General features: G+C 50.2%; 1 protein-coding gene across 1 annotated transcript in view; it reads left to right on the top strand.

The window, feature by feature from the left end:
- Window positions 1-12502, top strand: part of Htra1 (HtrA serine peptidase 1) — a 51321-nt gene extending 38819 nt beyond the window's left edge. Inside the window, exons 4-9 of the mRNA XM_006976971.4 lie at window positions 6092-6286; window positions 6771-6803; window positions 8040-8154; window positions 8504-8561; window positions 10511-10606; window positions 11797-12502. Of these exons, the coding sequence (XP_006977033.2) occupies window positions 6092-6286; window positions 6771-6803; window positions 8040-8154; window positions 8504-8561; window positions 10511-10606; window positions 11797-11965 (666 nt within the window). The 3' untranslated portion in view covers window positions 11966-12502. The remainder of the gene's footprint in view (window positions 1-6091; window positions 6287-6770; window positions 6804-8039; window positions 8155-8503; window positions 8562-10510; window positions 10607-11796) is intronic.
- The last annotated feature ends 3707 nt before the right edge of the window (window positions 12503-16209 follow it).

Here is a 16209-nt window from a genome sequence, read left to right on the forward strand (position 1 = left end):
CATGTGCTTTGGAACACACATACACACTTATAGTAACACAGTAAAATTTGAATATACAGGACTTAGCCCAAATCCAGATGTCCGCTTCCCCCGTGAACACGAAACACACTGGGGAGTGTGTGTGCACATGAGCATGTTTGCCTGATTTTCTCTTCGGCACCGGCTTGTTTGACATTGGACCTCGAGCGCTAGATGAGCAGCCCTCGTCATGGAGTGTCACTAAGCACAGGTTCAGCTCCTGCCCTGAGGAGCTCTGGTAGTCAGGGTTCATCCTCTGCTCACTCCTGAAACTACAGTACATGGTGCCTTGAAGCCAAGATCAAGCTTACCAGGGCTTGGCTGAGGATCAGACAGACTCCCCTAAAGGTACTGTGAGATAACAAGCGGGGGCAACCCTTTACTTGTGAACCACTAGCTCAGCTCATGTTGGCTGGTCCTTGTGCGGGGATAGATCACAAGGTCTCACACGTGCTGAGCTCCACCTCCTCTATTCTCTTAGGTGGTTCTTACTTTTTTTTTGGTTTTCCAAGACAAGGTTTCTTTTCTCTATGTAGCCCTAGGTGTCCTGAATCTCCCTCTGTAGACCAGGATGGCCTTGAACTCAGATCCTCCTGCCTCTGCCCCTCCTGAGTGCAGGGATTAAAGGCATGTGCCACCATCTCCTGGCTTACGTCATGGTTCTTTAACTTCTCTGTCATTGCTTTGTTCTGTTACCCTGGCCCTTGTCCCCTCCCTCTGGGCACAGATCAGTTCTTTCCTTGCTGGTTGGCCTTCTGGCTCTGAGCATCTGCATCCTGGGCTGGTGGGCTGGGGTAGATCTACCGCCAAGGCTTAGGAGGGAGGGAGTGTCGAACTCACACACGTGTACCCCCAGCCCATTGGGTACAAGCCTGTCCTTGTGTGTCCCGCAGAGTGCTTATTGTAAACAACTCAAGCCTGTCCTTGTGTGTCCCGCAGAGTGCTTATTGTAAACAACTCTTGTGCAGCAAAGCAGGAGGAAGCCGTTGTGTGAGGTGAACCAGCAGTGAGCTTGTCTACTGTGGCCAGGCTCCGCTCATTCCCCTGCGCCTTGACTCAGGTCATCAGGCTTGGTGGCAGTTGCGTTTCCCTGATGAGCCATCTTACTGGCCCTCTTTGTCATGTTGCTACTAGGCGTCTTCTTGTCTTTGTGTGATGTCTGGAGTGGTGGTGGCTGTCTTGTAACCAGGAGAGCACACTGACGTTGATGGAGTAGAGAGGAGGATGCGCCTGATGCTTCATGATGTCCTTGAGCTTTTGAAGCCTGGGCACAATGGACGAGCCCACTCCTAGCTCACCTCACAAAGTACTTCTCCTTTTTCTCAGACTTAGTGCAACCCTGGCCTCAGACACATGGCTGTGCTCATTTTGGATTCGGCTTTCTGTTCCTTGCATGCGAGACAGGCGTAGATCCCTGCAGTATTGCTCTGTGTTTGGCACTGTAGACTGTGCCCAGTTGCCTACAGCAAGGGGATGGACTCTGTTCCTTCCCCTTTTACTCTTGGCCCTCGGTGATTCATCCATGCTCTGCCCATCAGACAGGAAGCCTGGAGAGCTGGACTGGATATATAGGTCTTTGAAGTTTTATGCCCGGCACTGGGAAGACTATTTGTTGAGACCATTCCCTCTCAGGTGGGCAGAGTGTCCTGAAAGCAAAGCTCTTGGGCCTGCTTTGTGTGATAGCTATAATTGAACTAGCTAGGAAGAGCCTTCTAGAACCATGCTGTGGGACCAAGCCCTTGACCTACTTCACAACTAGCATCCAATCTAGTCTTTGGCTGGCATTTAGTAATTTGTATGGACATGGTAAGCTTGGAGTCTATGTCCAGGACTATTGACACTCCCTTGAGCTCATTCTCCACCTACTCAGCTGACAGTATGCTTATAACTTGGGCATTATGAGTTCTTTATTATTATTATTATTATTATTATTATTTGTGTGTGTGTGTGTGTGTGCGCGCGCGCGCGTGCGTGCATGCGTGCACGTGTGCACGTGCCTATGCATATGTGTACAAATGTGTGCATGGAGATTAGAGGACAACTTTATGGTGCCAGTTCTTTTCTTCCACCTTGTTGAAGACCCCTCTTGTTTCTGCCACTACACTGTACATCCAAGCTAACTGGTCCACGAGCTGCTGGCTGCTTCTCCTGTTTCTGTCTCCCATCTCCAAGTAGGAGTGCTGGGATTACAGATATGTGGCTTTTTATGAGATTTCTAGGAGTGAAACTCAGGTCATCGGGCTGCCTGGCTGAGCCATTTTCCGGGCCCTGAGGAATTCTTCTCTTTCTCTGGTCACTTTCTTGTTGATGCTGGGGATACCATTTGGCATGAGGCAGTGCCCTGAAGATGTGGTGGTTATGCACCTTCCTGCTTCATACCCTTCTCGTCTGCTGGCCTCTTAGACTACTTTTTCTCTCCAGCTTGGTGAGAACTTACTGTGAGAGATTCACCGTGCCATGTCCCTCACCCCCGAAGGACTTGAGTTTTGGTTCAGTGTAAGCTGCCGGCCCTCCTGTTAGAGGCTGAGGGCTCCTTCTTGGCTTCATGGTATGGAGCCTCAGAGCTCTGTTTTTCCATCTCATGACTTTATTTATTATTCCCACAAGTGGCATGTTCGTGCCTCTCCAGCAACAAGGCCAACAGGAGCGATGGGTCCCTTTCTTCTCCTCAGCTTTTGCAACTATCAGAATGGATGTTTGTCCTGTCTACTTCTTAGGGGAGCTTTGAGTTGCAGGATGGGGGTGGATATGGGAAGTGTCTGTCAGGAGAGGAGCCGGTCTCTTGGAGGGCCTGTGGCTGGTGCTGCTTCAAAGGGAACCCTAGACAGAGCGTCTGCAGCCAGGAGCTTGGAGACAGCTTTGATGTGGGCACATGGGAAGCAGCCTGTGGACACAGAACAGGGACCCCAAAGTGTGGCAGAGCGCCTGTAGGTCAAGGCTGTAGCATGGCTATGCCTTCCAGCCATGTACATTTCATCTCCTCTGTCCTCCCGAGAGTGTGGCTGTCTAGACAGGGATAGAATTAAAAGCTCAATTACTGAGCAGGAATTTGGCCAGCAAAGGCATAGCTACCGAGCAGACAGGCCTGGGTGAGGATTATGGCTGAGAGTGAGCCCCATTTGGATCTGAATAAGCCTAAGGAGCCTGAGGCTCACAGCCAGTCAGCCAGCACCTGCAGGGAGCAAGGGCCAAAAGGGCCCCGTTAGGTAGCTTGACCTCATGGAGCCATAAATCTGGCCTGGCCGCCATCTCGGCACCACCCCACTCCCCCTTGTAGGGATTTGTGCCTGTAATTGGAGTCCAGCAATTACAATTCCTGCCTTATAGGGATGGAGACCCAAGGCTAGAAGCCAGTTCTCGTCCTTAACCATGCTTCTCAGAGAAGCGTCTCCATCCCGAGCCTTAGTTTCCATGTCCGTAAAATGGTGTGAGGGGGTTATTATGCCCCCACGTCATCAGAGTGCCCTGTAAGATCTTGGTCATCTGGCAGGGAAAGATTCATTCCTTTCGTATACATTGAGGATTTGGACTATGATACCCCCTCTCCTTACCTTGCCATTGTATGTCTGCCTGTTTAGTTTTGTGTTTACAATTACCCTTCAAGATTTATGTAGTTAATGAGACACGATCATTGGGACTGCCCACCTGGGCAGGTGTGACAGGGTGGTCACATGGGCATTCCTATGGGTTCTCATCATTGGTGTTCACATGGTCACCTCGGTGACAATGGATGAGTCCATTGATCTTGAGCCTGGCATGTCCTTTGAGCACTCTGTAACGCAGAGGCCTTTATCTCCTGCCATTGTAGAGGCTCCTACTGTTTGTCCACACAGCTTCCCCCAAAACATTTGTCTCCTTCCTGGCATCCTCAGGGCCTGAGCTCAGACTTTGGAACAGAAGCACAGGACAGACTTTATGTTCCTGTCATTATGTCCCTGCTGTCTGAGGACCCTGAGGATTAAAGCCTGCATCTGGCTCTCCTCCTAGCAGGCAGCAGTGGCTGGGATGTGGTGTGGTACAAGCCAAATGCTGATACTGATTCTCCCAGTGGATCTTACTTACCTCCGACCTGCTAGGGTCCCCACTGTGTAGCTGGGTTCACTGTTCCAAGTTCAACTTGACTCTGTCTGTGTAGCTCTGCTTCCTCGGATGTCCAAGCTGACCTGCTGCTGGCCCTGGCCACCCCTTTTGCCTGCCCTTCAGTTATCCCCGAAGCCTCCAAGACAGGACTTCGAGGCAGCCCCGGGCCCCGAAGGAATGGTGCTGTCCTGGTGGGCCTCTTCCAGTGTGGCCGAGCACACATCAGCAGCCAGACTCTGCCTCACCCTGCAGTGATTGCTGAGGTCATTCTTGGCAGAGCTTATTGGCAGGGACTGTTGTTGGCGCCCACCCAGGGTAAACACGTCGCGCTGAGCTTGCTACGTGCCATGGGATGCTGAGTGGGTCTCTTTGGGGAATGCCATAGGCTCTGGCCTCAGGCGACCTTCAAGTGAAAGGGTCAAAGACAGGGTGGAACTGTGTCTGGAAAGGTGACATACGCTAGCTTGTTACAGCACAGTTGCTGGAATCCTTCATTGGATTTTCAGGCACTTGGATATTGGTAAATAGCTGATGCTCAGCTGATACACCAGCCGAGCAGGCTGTTTGCAGAGAGCTGGTCAGGCTCGGAATTCATCAGGTTCTCATAAGACACAAGTGAAATTGGTGGACTGTGTTATTCCCACTTCTCACATAAGGAGTTCATGGCTTGTAAGCTCACGTAGAATTTCAGTTTGGCAGCCTGGCCTCAGCCTGTGCCGCAGATGGCTGGTGCTCTGTGGGGCTGTATGGTATCTGAGAGTCCAACGGTGTGGCTTCTCACGCTCCTAGCTGGTGAGGACTTGCACTCTCTACATGAGTTTTCTTATCCGGTATTGGCCTTCCTCTCCCTCTCTTTCTCTTTGTGTGTATGTGGTGCTCTGCGCTGTCTCAAGTCACCCAGGTCCCTGGAGCTTCCCTTGTCTGCTAAACAAGTGTCCCAGCTCATCAGCTCAGTTCTCTTTGTTAAGGGGATGCTAAAGCCACTGGTCTCTACCCATCCCATCTCTACCTATACTGTGTCCTTTTTTTTTTTTTTTTCTCTTTTTTGGTTTTTTGAGACTGGGTTTCTCTGTGTAGCTTTGCACCTTTCCTGGAACTCACTTGGTAGCCCAGGCTAGCTCCCCCCGCCCCTTTTTTTAAAGCTTATTCTTTTTCAAGGTGAATGAATGTTAAGAGTTTCCCTTAGCAGGCAGCCGGGACTAGATCTTCCTGAACTCCATGAGCAGCACCGGGGATTGCTGGGCTGTATGGAAAGAAAGAAGAAAGCAGGGCCTGGGGCCTTGCTAGTGAAGGAAGGCAGCTTCTAGCCATTTCCCCAGCCCATCAATCTCAATGGCCTTCGGAGGGTTGTGTCTTGTTATGAGGAGTTATTTAGGGCTCATGACTTTGCCCATTATCTAGAGGGCATGGGAGATGGGACTCCTTCCGCTGAATCCTCCGCCTGCCTAGGATGGGAGCGTAGGGACCTTCCCAGGGCAGGCAGGAGAGACAGACCAACACTGGGGTCCTGGGTGCTGCCAGCCCCTCTGTTCATCCTTGTGCCATGCCACGACCGGGGTGCACAAGGAAGTCAGTGTGAGTGCCTGCCCTCAGGCTTCCTCCCATCCCAGGCCTCTGGAAGGCTGTGCCTATGGGAAGTAGGCCCGAGGTTCTTTGCTTCCCCTAAGGCACTTGGGACTTTGACCTCTAAGACCATCTTAAGTCTACATTGTCTCCCTTGTCCTCTGTCCAGCTGCGTGGATGGTTCCAAGATGTGAGACCTAGAAATGGCCTGTCACTTTGTCCCATTTTCCTTGGCATGAGTGTCTTCTGTTTCATTTGCTCCCTAATGGCCTGTGGTGTGTGGATTATGGCAGGGGCTTGGCCCTCAGGAGAGGAGTGTTAACCCGGAGCTCAGCCCCTAGGGGCCAGATCTGCCCTGTGCCCCCTGTATTTACATTCTCTAGCTTGTTAAGCGGAGTGTAGCAATGCCTGCCTGCCTTTGTGCTCGTAGGGAAAGCTGCCAGTCCTGCTGCTTGGCCATTCCTCGGAGCTGCGACCGGGAGAGTTTGTGGTAGCCATCGGAAGCCCCTTCTCTCTTCAAAACACAGTCACCACAGGGATCGTGAGCACCACCCAACGAGGCGGCAAAGAGCTGGGGCTCCGGAATTCCGATATGGACTACATTCAGACAGATGCCATCATCAATGTGAGCAAGCCCTCTGTTCCTTCTGCCTGCTGGGGCGGGGACAAGTTTTTGCCAGAGGAAACTTCCCCAAACTTTCTTGTAGTCTGCATGAATTCTTAGAACTAGAACGAACCACATGGAGTGTAGTCCTAGCAGGGGCGTGTGTGTGGGTGGTGGTGGGGGTGGGAGGGGGTGGGGGGGTGGCGGTGGCCTACTTGGGGCTGAACAGAGTTAAACTATGGGGTCCTGAAGCAAGTGGGTAGCTGGTCTCCTCCAAGGAGGAGGTAAAAATGGATTAGGTGCTCATGGTGGGCCTGGAGCTAAATAATCTCATATGGCACACCCCAAGCTTTGTGAAAACGGTCAAGAACCTTTTTTAAGCCAAATCTTAGGTGAGCAGAGACAAATGTTGGGGAAGACCCTGAAGTGTTTTGAAATCGGCTGGGTAGAGACATCGATGGCGATATGAAACGGATCTGACCTCTCCCTCTTGGTTCCATTTCAGTATGGAAACTCTGGCGGCCCGTTAGTAAACCTGGTAAGTAAGGCCTTTCAGTTCCTATGCTGTGTTTGTTTCCTCTGTGGGCATGCTATTTTCTTCACTTTCTCTTTGGACATGAGCTGGTCAGAGCACATGACGTAATTAACTTTATAGTGCGCTATGTGAGTGGACTATATCTTTGCACCTTAGTTCCTTTCTGGAAGCAGTAAGGCCAGAGGACACACATGTGTTTCAGGCCACAGGTGGACACCATGAAGTTCTAGCCAGAAAGGGGACTAGCCAGAAAGGCTGTCTGCAGCCTCGAGGGTGGCTAAGTGGAGATGAGCTGGCCTGACTTGTCTCCATGCCAGAACCCTCCCTGAATGCCTGTGGGTATGACGGGGAGCCATCTGTTTGCTAACAGAGATCTCACTTAACCTAAACTTTAATACCTCATCATAAAATTGAAGGTCACAGAATGCCAGAGCTGGGGAGTTGTTTAAGAGAGCATAGGACTGAGGCCACCCAACAATGCTTCCCGCTGGGTCCCTTGGTGTCAGGAACTGATATGTATGAAGTACACCAAGAGCAATTGATCCTCAACATCCTCACTTGCCCCCACCATACCCTGGGGCAGCTGTTGGGAGTAGAACCCGAGGGTCCAGGCTCACCTCAGCATCTCTAGTCACCGTAAGGTCATTGGAAAAGGAGAACAACGAAGGCTAATGGTCACCTTAGTGACTCAGATTCTGGGAACAGTCTTCTGTAAAAAGAGCAAATATTATGGCTTTGAAATCATCTGTACATTCACGTTCCCCCTTACTCAGTGGAACCCAGAGTTACATGCTACAGCTAGTTGCATGGGCCAACTTTCTCTGGGGATCCCACCTCTGCCTCTGAGGCTGGCATTACAGGCCAGCTGCCACCCCCACCCCCCAACATCTACATGGGTTCCTGGGGATCCCAACTCCCAGTCTTCTCACTTGCATGGCAAGCTCTTTAACCTCGGTGTCGTCTTCTCAGCCCACGCTTCTTTTTTTTTTCTTTTTATTATTTTAATTGTACACATTTGTGGGGTAGAGTACGTGATGGCCAGTGAAGATAGCAACCTCCTCTCAATCTTGTGTTTTGAAAGTAGGCCTCAAACCATAGCTCAGGCTGGCCAGGATCTCATAGCGATCCTATCTCAGCTGCTCTTGAATGCTGGAATTACAGGTGTGAGGCGCCACACCTGGCAACACATTTCAAAGACTTCTGTCATACAGAGTCTCCAGGTCTCATCTTGTTTTTCAGGATGGCGAGGTGATCGGAATTAACACACTGAAGGTGACGGCGGGCATCTCCTTTGCAATTCCATCGGATAAGATAAAAAAGTTCCTGACAGAGTCCCACGACCGACAGGCCAAAGGTAACCAGGTCCAGGCATCCCGGGGACCTTTGTAGGTTCAGTCCTGAGGCTTAGCTGCCCACTGAGGACTTGGAAAAGGGGGAGATGACAGTTCCTAAGACCAGGGTAGTGGCGGTGGAGAGTGAACAAAGGGGGTCTCTTAGGGGTTAGGAATGAAGGGTCATGCCCGAGTTTTTGACAGTTTCTAAAGTCCCACTGTAGATCGGGAATCCAGGCCAGGACTGAAGCACAGTCTTTGGGTGCCCCCCTCTGGCTCATGCCACAACACTGGAGCATTGGAATTCCAGCTCCTGTGTCCCAATACTTCCACCAACTGGGCTGACTTTTTGTCCCTTTCTTGTCATACCAGGAAAAGCTGTCACCAAGAAGAAGTATATCGGGATCCGAATGATGTCGCTCACATCTAGGTGGGTAAACTGGACACATACTTATAGAAATATGAATATCTGCCCTGTGTTTATATAAACCTGGGCATCACAAGGCCGCATGGGCATTCTTGAAGGGAAACTATTTCCTTCAGACATCTAGGTTTCTGCTTAGAAGTAAGTCACACTGGGGGAGGGGAGGGACTTTTGGGTCTCTTTGTTTGTGCATTCTGAGCGCCCGGCAGACTCGGCCCTCCTCCCGGAAGGCAGGCCCGGACAGCAGACGGCTGGCTCACTCCTGCACACTCGTGCCTGCCTCTCACCGCTTCTTCTGTTGAAACTCACATTCCAGGAGTGCCCCAGCGCCCACCCCAGCCTGGAGCACCCGCCGCCTCCCCTGCACGCTGCAGCGTCGTGGGGTGTGGCTGCGGGAATGCCAGGGCAGGCCCTGCCCCAGGGTACCGATGACTGATGGACTTGTTTTCCTGAGTGTGGAAGTTGTTGCCTGGAGTTGCCAGGCTCATGCCATACTGGAGGGGGTTGGGGGGAATCCTGCAGGAAATACAGGAAACCGAGCTGACTGGCATGTCTGAGTCACTAAAGAGCAGGATGTATTGATAGTACTGTTCTACCCAGTTGTCAAAATATGAAGACATTCCGTGCAGCTTATGAACAATGGTACTTTTCTTAGTGTTGCCAAGGACGGGACAGCTTTGCAGAGACTGAAATCACGCTGGTTGTCTTGGGGAGCCAGAGAGATGGAAGTGTGGGTGAAGGAAGCTAGGGTATGGGGTCACCTTTCTGGGTTGTTTTCCCCCAAGCTCCTGTGCTTTTCGGCGTACTCTCCTGGGTGCTCGGCGTCCTCCCCTTCAGGATGAGGTTAACAGTGTGGGTGTGCCTACTGTATCGACCGTCAGGTCCAGCTCAGCCTCGGCAGTGACAGCCAGCTGTAGCAGCAGCTGGCTTATGCTGGTGGCTAAACTAGTTTGTGGCTATTCTGTAGCAACCGCGGATGCTAGTAGGCAGGCCATTTTAAGGGAGAACTGGGGGCTAGGAAGATGGCCCCGTGGGTAAAGTGCTTGCTATGGTCGTATGAAGACCTAAGTTCAAATCCCCAGGACCTGTGGACAGCCAGGCATAGCAGTACATGTCTGTAGTTCCAATGTTATTTATGTCAAGGTAAACATAAGGAGGTAAACAGAGGAGAAACCCTATCACAGGCTGGCTAGCCCGATGTGTGCAGCAGCAAGCAAGAGACCCTGTCCCAAACAAGGTTGCTGTGGTTGATGTTCTATATGTCCTGTGGGAGCTCATTCTTGGGTTCCTCGTGGCTTTACCCAGCAGGTCCGCATAGAGGATGATTAGGACCACGGGCCTGAGTGCAGGTGTCTGAGATGGTCTGCACTTGGCTGTGCTGTGGGATGGATGGTCTGTATGGCAAATGTGTTGCTCTGATTGGTCAATAAATAAAACCTGATTGGCCATTGGCTAGGCAGGAAGTATAGGCGGGACTAATAGACGAGAAATAAAAGAACAGGAAGGCAGAAGGGTTCACTGCCAGCCGCCTGCCAGGACAAGCAGCATGTGAAGATGCCGGTAAGCCACGAGCTACGTGGCAAGGTATAGATTTATGGAAATGGATTAATTTAAGATATAAGAACAGTTAGCAAGAAGCCTGCCACAGCCATACAGTTTGTAATCAATATAAGTCTCTGTGTTTACTTAGTTGGGTCTGAGCAGTTGTGGGACTGGCGGGTGAGAAAGATTTGTCCTGACTGTGGGCCAGGCACACAAGGTGCAAGGCAAGGACTGAGGTTGTCCCCGGACCTCCACATGTGTGTTGTGCTGTGTCAGAGCCTGTGTGGATGTGTATTGTATGTGTCACGATCAAGTAAATCAGAAGACTTGACGTTGAGAATAAGAAGGGAATCTGGTGACCAGGAAAGCTGTGGGTGCTTCATATTAACACAAGGGCTTTTTCTCCTAAGCAGCAAGGCCAAAGAGCTGAAGGACCGCCACCGAGACTTCCCAGATGTCTTCTCTGGGGCGTATATCATCGAAGTCATCCCTGACACCCCGGCAGAAGCGTGAGTGAGATGCCTTTCCCCCTTTTCTAATATCCGTGCGGCTTGTGGCTTAGGAGGCAGTGTTCATGTGCTGGCTCAGATGACCATGTCAGCCCACCGTTTCCTAACAGCCAGGGCCTCTGCCTGTGTTGGACTCAGCGCTTGCCACGGAAGCAGGTTTCTTGCTTTTGGTCATCTCTGGGGTCATCCATGTAGGAAAAGCACTCAGCTGATGTGCTTGCTGGGAGTCCCTGGGAAGCCTGGCCATTGGGAAGGTTCTATGGAGCAGGCTTCCTCCTCCCCACATCCTTCTCTAGTTGTGTTTGTGACTAGTGAAGTCATACCCATCAACCCCTATAGAAAACCATCAAAATAGTGAACGAAGCAGTTCAGACAAAGTTAGGTTTGTTACCTGGACCCCCATGACATCTGGAAAGCAATATGGACTGAAGCTTGCAGATATGCAGCCCTGGGGCCAGGCTTGGCCTGCTGCCTCTTTGTCAATGACCTGTGAGCTGAGAAAAGAAGTGTTTTTGCATTTTTTTCATGGTTGGGAAAAAATAAATCCAAATGACACTGTTTTGTGATACTGTAAATTCTCTGAAATGCAAATGTGCACACATGTTTTATTGGACTACAGCCATGTCCCCAGACAAGATGACATCTTGTCTGGAGTGATTTTTATGCTGCTGCAGCAGAATTGGATAGCTAAGACACAGAGACCAAATACTCTGTGAGGCCTGAGCTGTTTCCCATCTGGGCTTTGTGGAACAAGTCTGTAGACTTACGTTAGGACGAGGAGGACTGTGGTAGAATAGTTGACCCTGTCATGTAGAAACAAAAGTTCCAGCCATAGCACAGAGGATTCTCTCTGAATAGAGGCATTCAGCATTCCGGGAGGAATCACTTTCTGAATTACAATGCCAAATGGGCTGTGGTCCTAGTACCTGGTGTTTCCATGTCGCCTCTGAGGACAGCTGATCATAGTTGATACAAATATCATAGACATTTCTACAATGAGCATTATTGATTTGGCCTTAAAAAAAATCTTGACAGGAAATTCCATCTACTCTGATTGAAGTCATTTCTGCCTGAGTTCACCACCGTCTCCTATAAAAACTATGTTCTGGGCTTTTGGGTTCTAAACTGTGCCTTTCTTGATGACTGGGAAGAATGGAAATGTCACCAGTGTGTTTCCCTTTGTGTTTCAGTGGAGGGCTCAAAGAAAATGATGTCATCATCAGCATCAATGGACAGTCGATCGTCACTGTCAATGATGTCAGTGATGTCATTAAAAAGGAAAACACCCTGAACATGGTTGTCCGCAGGGGCAATGAAGATGTTATGATTACAGTGATTCCCGAAGAAATTGACCCCTAGGCAGAGGCAGGAGGAGCCTGACTTCATGTTCCCCTCAAAACTCTCCAGTGGATGATGCATGAGGACTCTGAGCTGGTGACGCAGGACATCCAGGACTTTTTTGTCCAACATTTTGCTTGTTCAGGGAACGCCCCTGCCGACAGAATCCTCCTTGGTAGTTTGCAGGCAAAACAGATGTAATGTTGCAGGTGCACAGGCAGAAGCCCCACCCTCTGAATGCTATGTATGCAGCGTGCTTTTCCTTACAAGCTTGGGCTATTCCTGCTTAAACAGTCAACATTTGTCTCTTCCCTTAGCCCAAGTTGTCCAACTAATGCAGTTGACTGGATGCATAGGCAAGAGGAAGGTCCTCACAGCCATGGTCTTGGACGTGTTTACACTTTCCTCCAAGTCAGCACCCAGAGGAAGTTGATGCCCTGAGACCATAGGTGGGTGACCCTGGCTTCTGAGATGGCCAAAGATGCCTCTTAGGAATCCTGGAATCAGGAGCACAATGACTTTGAGTTTCAGCTATTAAAGTACTTCTTCATACTTGGATTTCGGTGTGCTTCTTTTACCGTCTGGCTGCGGTCCTTTTGAAATGGCCTTGATGTCAGTGGGCTCCTCATTCAGCCACGTTGTGCATGCAGGGCTGAGCTTTCAGCCCCACGAGTTATTTCAATATCTCCCCTTGGGATTTGCCAGCGTTATACAACCCTATTTGGCCACCTTGGCTCACTGAACGGACAGTTTTACTTTAATCTGGAGCTGGTCACACTAAGGAGAATCTGTCGATCTCATGCATCATGCAGTCAGTCAACAACGATTTCCCTGGGGACCTCTGCTCTGTGCCAAAAGGCCTTACATCTGTCCTGCTGTGGGTCAAGTGCGGAGGACAGCCCGAGCAGGACAGGACAGATGCAAGCCATCTGCTCTCTAGTCAGTCAGGTCTCCTGAAAGCCAGCCAGTTTTTTTTAGACTAGTGCACGGGAATGGCCTGATCTAAGTGTGCAGAATGCACAAGCTTCTGTAAATACTTATCCTGGGTCCAAAATAAGAGCAAGCACTCCATCCTCTGGAATTTAGAGAGGGCTCCCTCAGCCTGCTTTCCCACAGCTCGAGCCTCCACAGCTGCAGGGTTCCTTTCTTTCTGGGAAAGCTTTACAGTAAGAGTCTGGACAGCGGGACTCAAGAAAACCATGGCACGACTTTGCTTTGACTTGTACACATACCTCGGTTTCCATGAGGAGAATACATGGTGTGTGAGAGAGGTCTTGTCTAAAGTCCAGTAATTAGCAACATCCACAAGATGGTCCTGGCACCGGAGAGAAGTTTCTTTGTCCTGACTGAGTTTTCTCTCTCCAGCAAGTTTTCTCTCTCTCTTTGATGTTAAGCAAAGTAGACATCAGTTCTGGTCCTTGCATCCCAGTCCAGCCTTCTGCTCTCTACTTAGGTGATGTAGGCCTGTCAGAAAGGATCCAGACAGTGTTTAGGTTCTTAGCATGTGTTCTATGTTCTTAAGGGGGAAGGGAGCTTTCAGGTTCATCCTTAGATGTATTGGGAAGGTGTTCCTTGGAAGGTCTGGGGGCTAAGGGGGTACAGTAGGGTAGTGGACGTGCTGGTGGCTTGTGGTGGGGGGAAGTCATTGTTACCTTAACCTAAGTGAGGTTCATGCCACTCACACTGAAAAACTGGGAGAGAGGAAATAGTAAAAGGGAATGGATCTGTCTGGGGACACAACAGATTATACCTAGAGCAATGGGTGGGAAATCCTCATGCCGTGGCCAAGGATGTCTGCGCCAACACAGTGGGGGCATTACACACACCTCTGTTAGCCCCCCAGTAACTAACAATAGGAGCTGCTGCTTCCCCGTTTTATAGGTGTAGAAATGACAACCAGCAAGAAGTAGCCTGTCCAAGGCTACCCTGCTGGTCACTGGTGGGTGTTGGATGTGGTTTTGTGGGCATGTATAGAAAAGAGGGACAGTATGGACAGTGCTAGTTCAGGCCCCTCTGGCACAGGTGTTTGGGAGTACAGATGAACACTGCTGAGACTTCAGGTCCTCCGAACAGGCCTTAACATCTCCCCAGGACCCCTGCTGTCTTCCCAGCTGTTCCTTCCAGGGTGAGTCCATGCTGTTGTTACCAGGTCCGTACCTTCTAACAGGCTGTTATTTCTCTAATATTCTGACCCAAAGCATGCTGTTCTCTGCCCTCTGCACAGCAGACCCTCTTGTCTTTCCACCATCTGCCTCCAGGAGCGGACCAGTCCTCAGGTGGCCCCTTGCCTAGAGCCCACAGCCCTGGCCTTGTGCATCCCGCGAATGGGATCTCCCAGGCTGTCTGCCTGAGAGGAGCAGGTGAAAAGTGCTGTTGGGTGTGGGGAGGACGCTAGTCTTTGTCACGTCTTTTCGTGGTTAATCTTCCCAGTTTGGCTATTGCACCCCTGGGTGGAGTCCCTGCAGTATTCTTACTCAAATTAAGGAACTTTCAAGAAATCAAGAAGAAACCTTAACCCACCCTTGGGGAGAGAAGCAAGGTCAAAGGTGCTTAGAGATTCAGGAAGCTGTGGGTCAGGGGAGGTCACGGTACCTGCAGCGAGCTCCTCGGCCATCGAGGAAGAACGACCACCACGGGAGGATTCTTCTCAGATCACACTTTATTGGAGCGCCTCTTGGTTAAGGGAGAGCGGGAGGTGAGGGGCCCCGAGGACTAAATTGCAGCTGCTTATATAGAGAATCAGGCAAACGTGCCGTACTGTGATTGGGTCCCGCCAGAATGCAAGCACGGGGAGCCACGGGATAGGCTGAGGACACAAGGTCGATTACCATACCCGTGCATGCACAGGTCACAGGACACGTAGTCCCGAGAGCATAGCCAAATATGGAGTTGTTTACAGCTAGGCTACCAGGAAGCCAGCGCCATCTTTGAATGGCGGCTCCTTACAGGTACCCAAGTTTCTGTTCTGCAGTTTACTTCAGGACATCCTTTCTGAGCCCAAGCAGCTTTTCCCAAGACAGAGCCACAGGCCTTGTGCAGACAGACAAGATCCACATCTATGGACAAGCTTGTAGCAAAACAGAGCTCTTGGTCCAAAAGGAGTAAATGACAGTTTGTTCTGAGCCAACTGTGGGTGACCATAGCCTGGGAGTGTCGGTTTGGTTTGCCCCAAACCGTATATTCCATCATGGACACATTTATCTGAGTTCTTAATGGCCACAGAACAAAAGAGGTCATAAATCAATGCTGTTGCAAATACATTATGTCTGTGTGTTAGTTGGGGTGGGGTATAGACAACAGGGGGTCTCTGCTGTTGGCCTCATGACATTCTTAAATTTTGGGTTGGTGGAAGCTAGTGATATACTAATTAATTAATTAATAAATTTTTTAAAGATTGTACCAGGTAGCCAAAATAATTTTAGGTCAGATACAGAAGTGGGTGGTTAATAGTTATTAATGGGACTGAAGACAGCCAAGGTAATTTTAGCAACTGGTCACATCCACAGTCAAGAGCAGAGAGGGAGCCGGGTGTGTTGGTGCACGCCTTTAATCCCAGCACTGGGGAGCCAGAGGCAGACAGATCTTTGTGAGTTTGAGGCCAGCCTGGTCTACAAAGCAAGTTCTAGGACAGCCAGAGCTGTAACAGAGAAACGCTGCCTTGAAAAACAAAAACAAAACAGAAGAGCAGAGAGGAATGCATGAATGCTAGTGCTCGGTTCCTTTTCTTTTTTTTCTTTTTTTTTTTTTTTTATTTATTTTACAATACCATTCAGTTCTACATATCAGCCATGGGTTCCCCTATTCTCCCCCCTCCCACCCCCTCCTCTTACCCCCAGCCCACCCCCCATTCCCACCTCCTCCAGGGCAAATCCTCCCCCGAGGACTGCGATCAACCTGGTAGACTCAGTCCAGGCAGGTCCAGTCCCTTCCTCCCAGACTGAGCCAAGTGTCCCTGCATAAGCTCCAGGTTTCAAACAGCCAACTCATGCAATGATTACAGGACTTGGTCCCACTGCCTAGTTGCCTCCCAAACACATCAAGCCAATCAACTGTCTCACCTATTCAGAGGGCCTGATCCAGCTGGGGGTCCCTCAGCCTTTGGTTCATAGTTCATGTGTTTCCATTCATTTGGCTATTTTTTTTTTCAATAATTGAGTAAAACTGAAATTTATTATAAGCCACAGTCGTCCTAGGGACCTCCATGCTATATATATAGCCTCTATGGTTCTATGGGTTGTGGTCTGATTGTTCTTTATTTTATATCT

Source organism: Peromyscus maniculatus, chromosome 1, assembly GCF_049852395.1.
Source record: "Peromyscus maniculatus bairdii isolate BWxNUB_F1_BW_parent chromosome 1, HU_Pman_BW_mat_3.1, whole genome shotgun sequence".
NCBI lineage: Eukaryota > Metazoa > Chordata > Mammalia > Rodentia > Cricetidae > Peromyscus > Peromyscus maniculatus.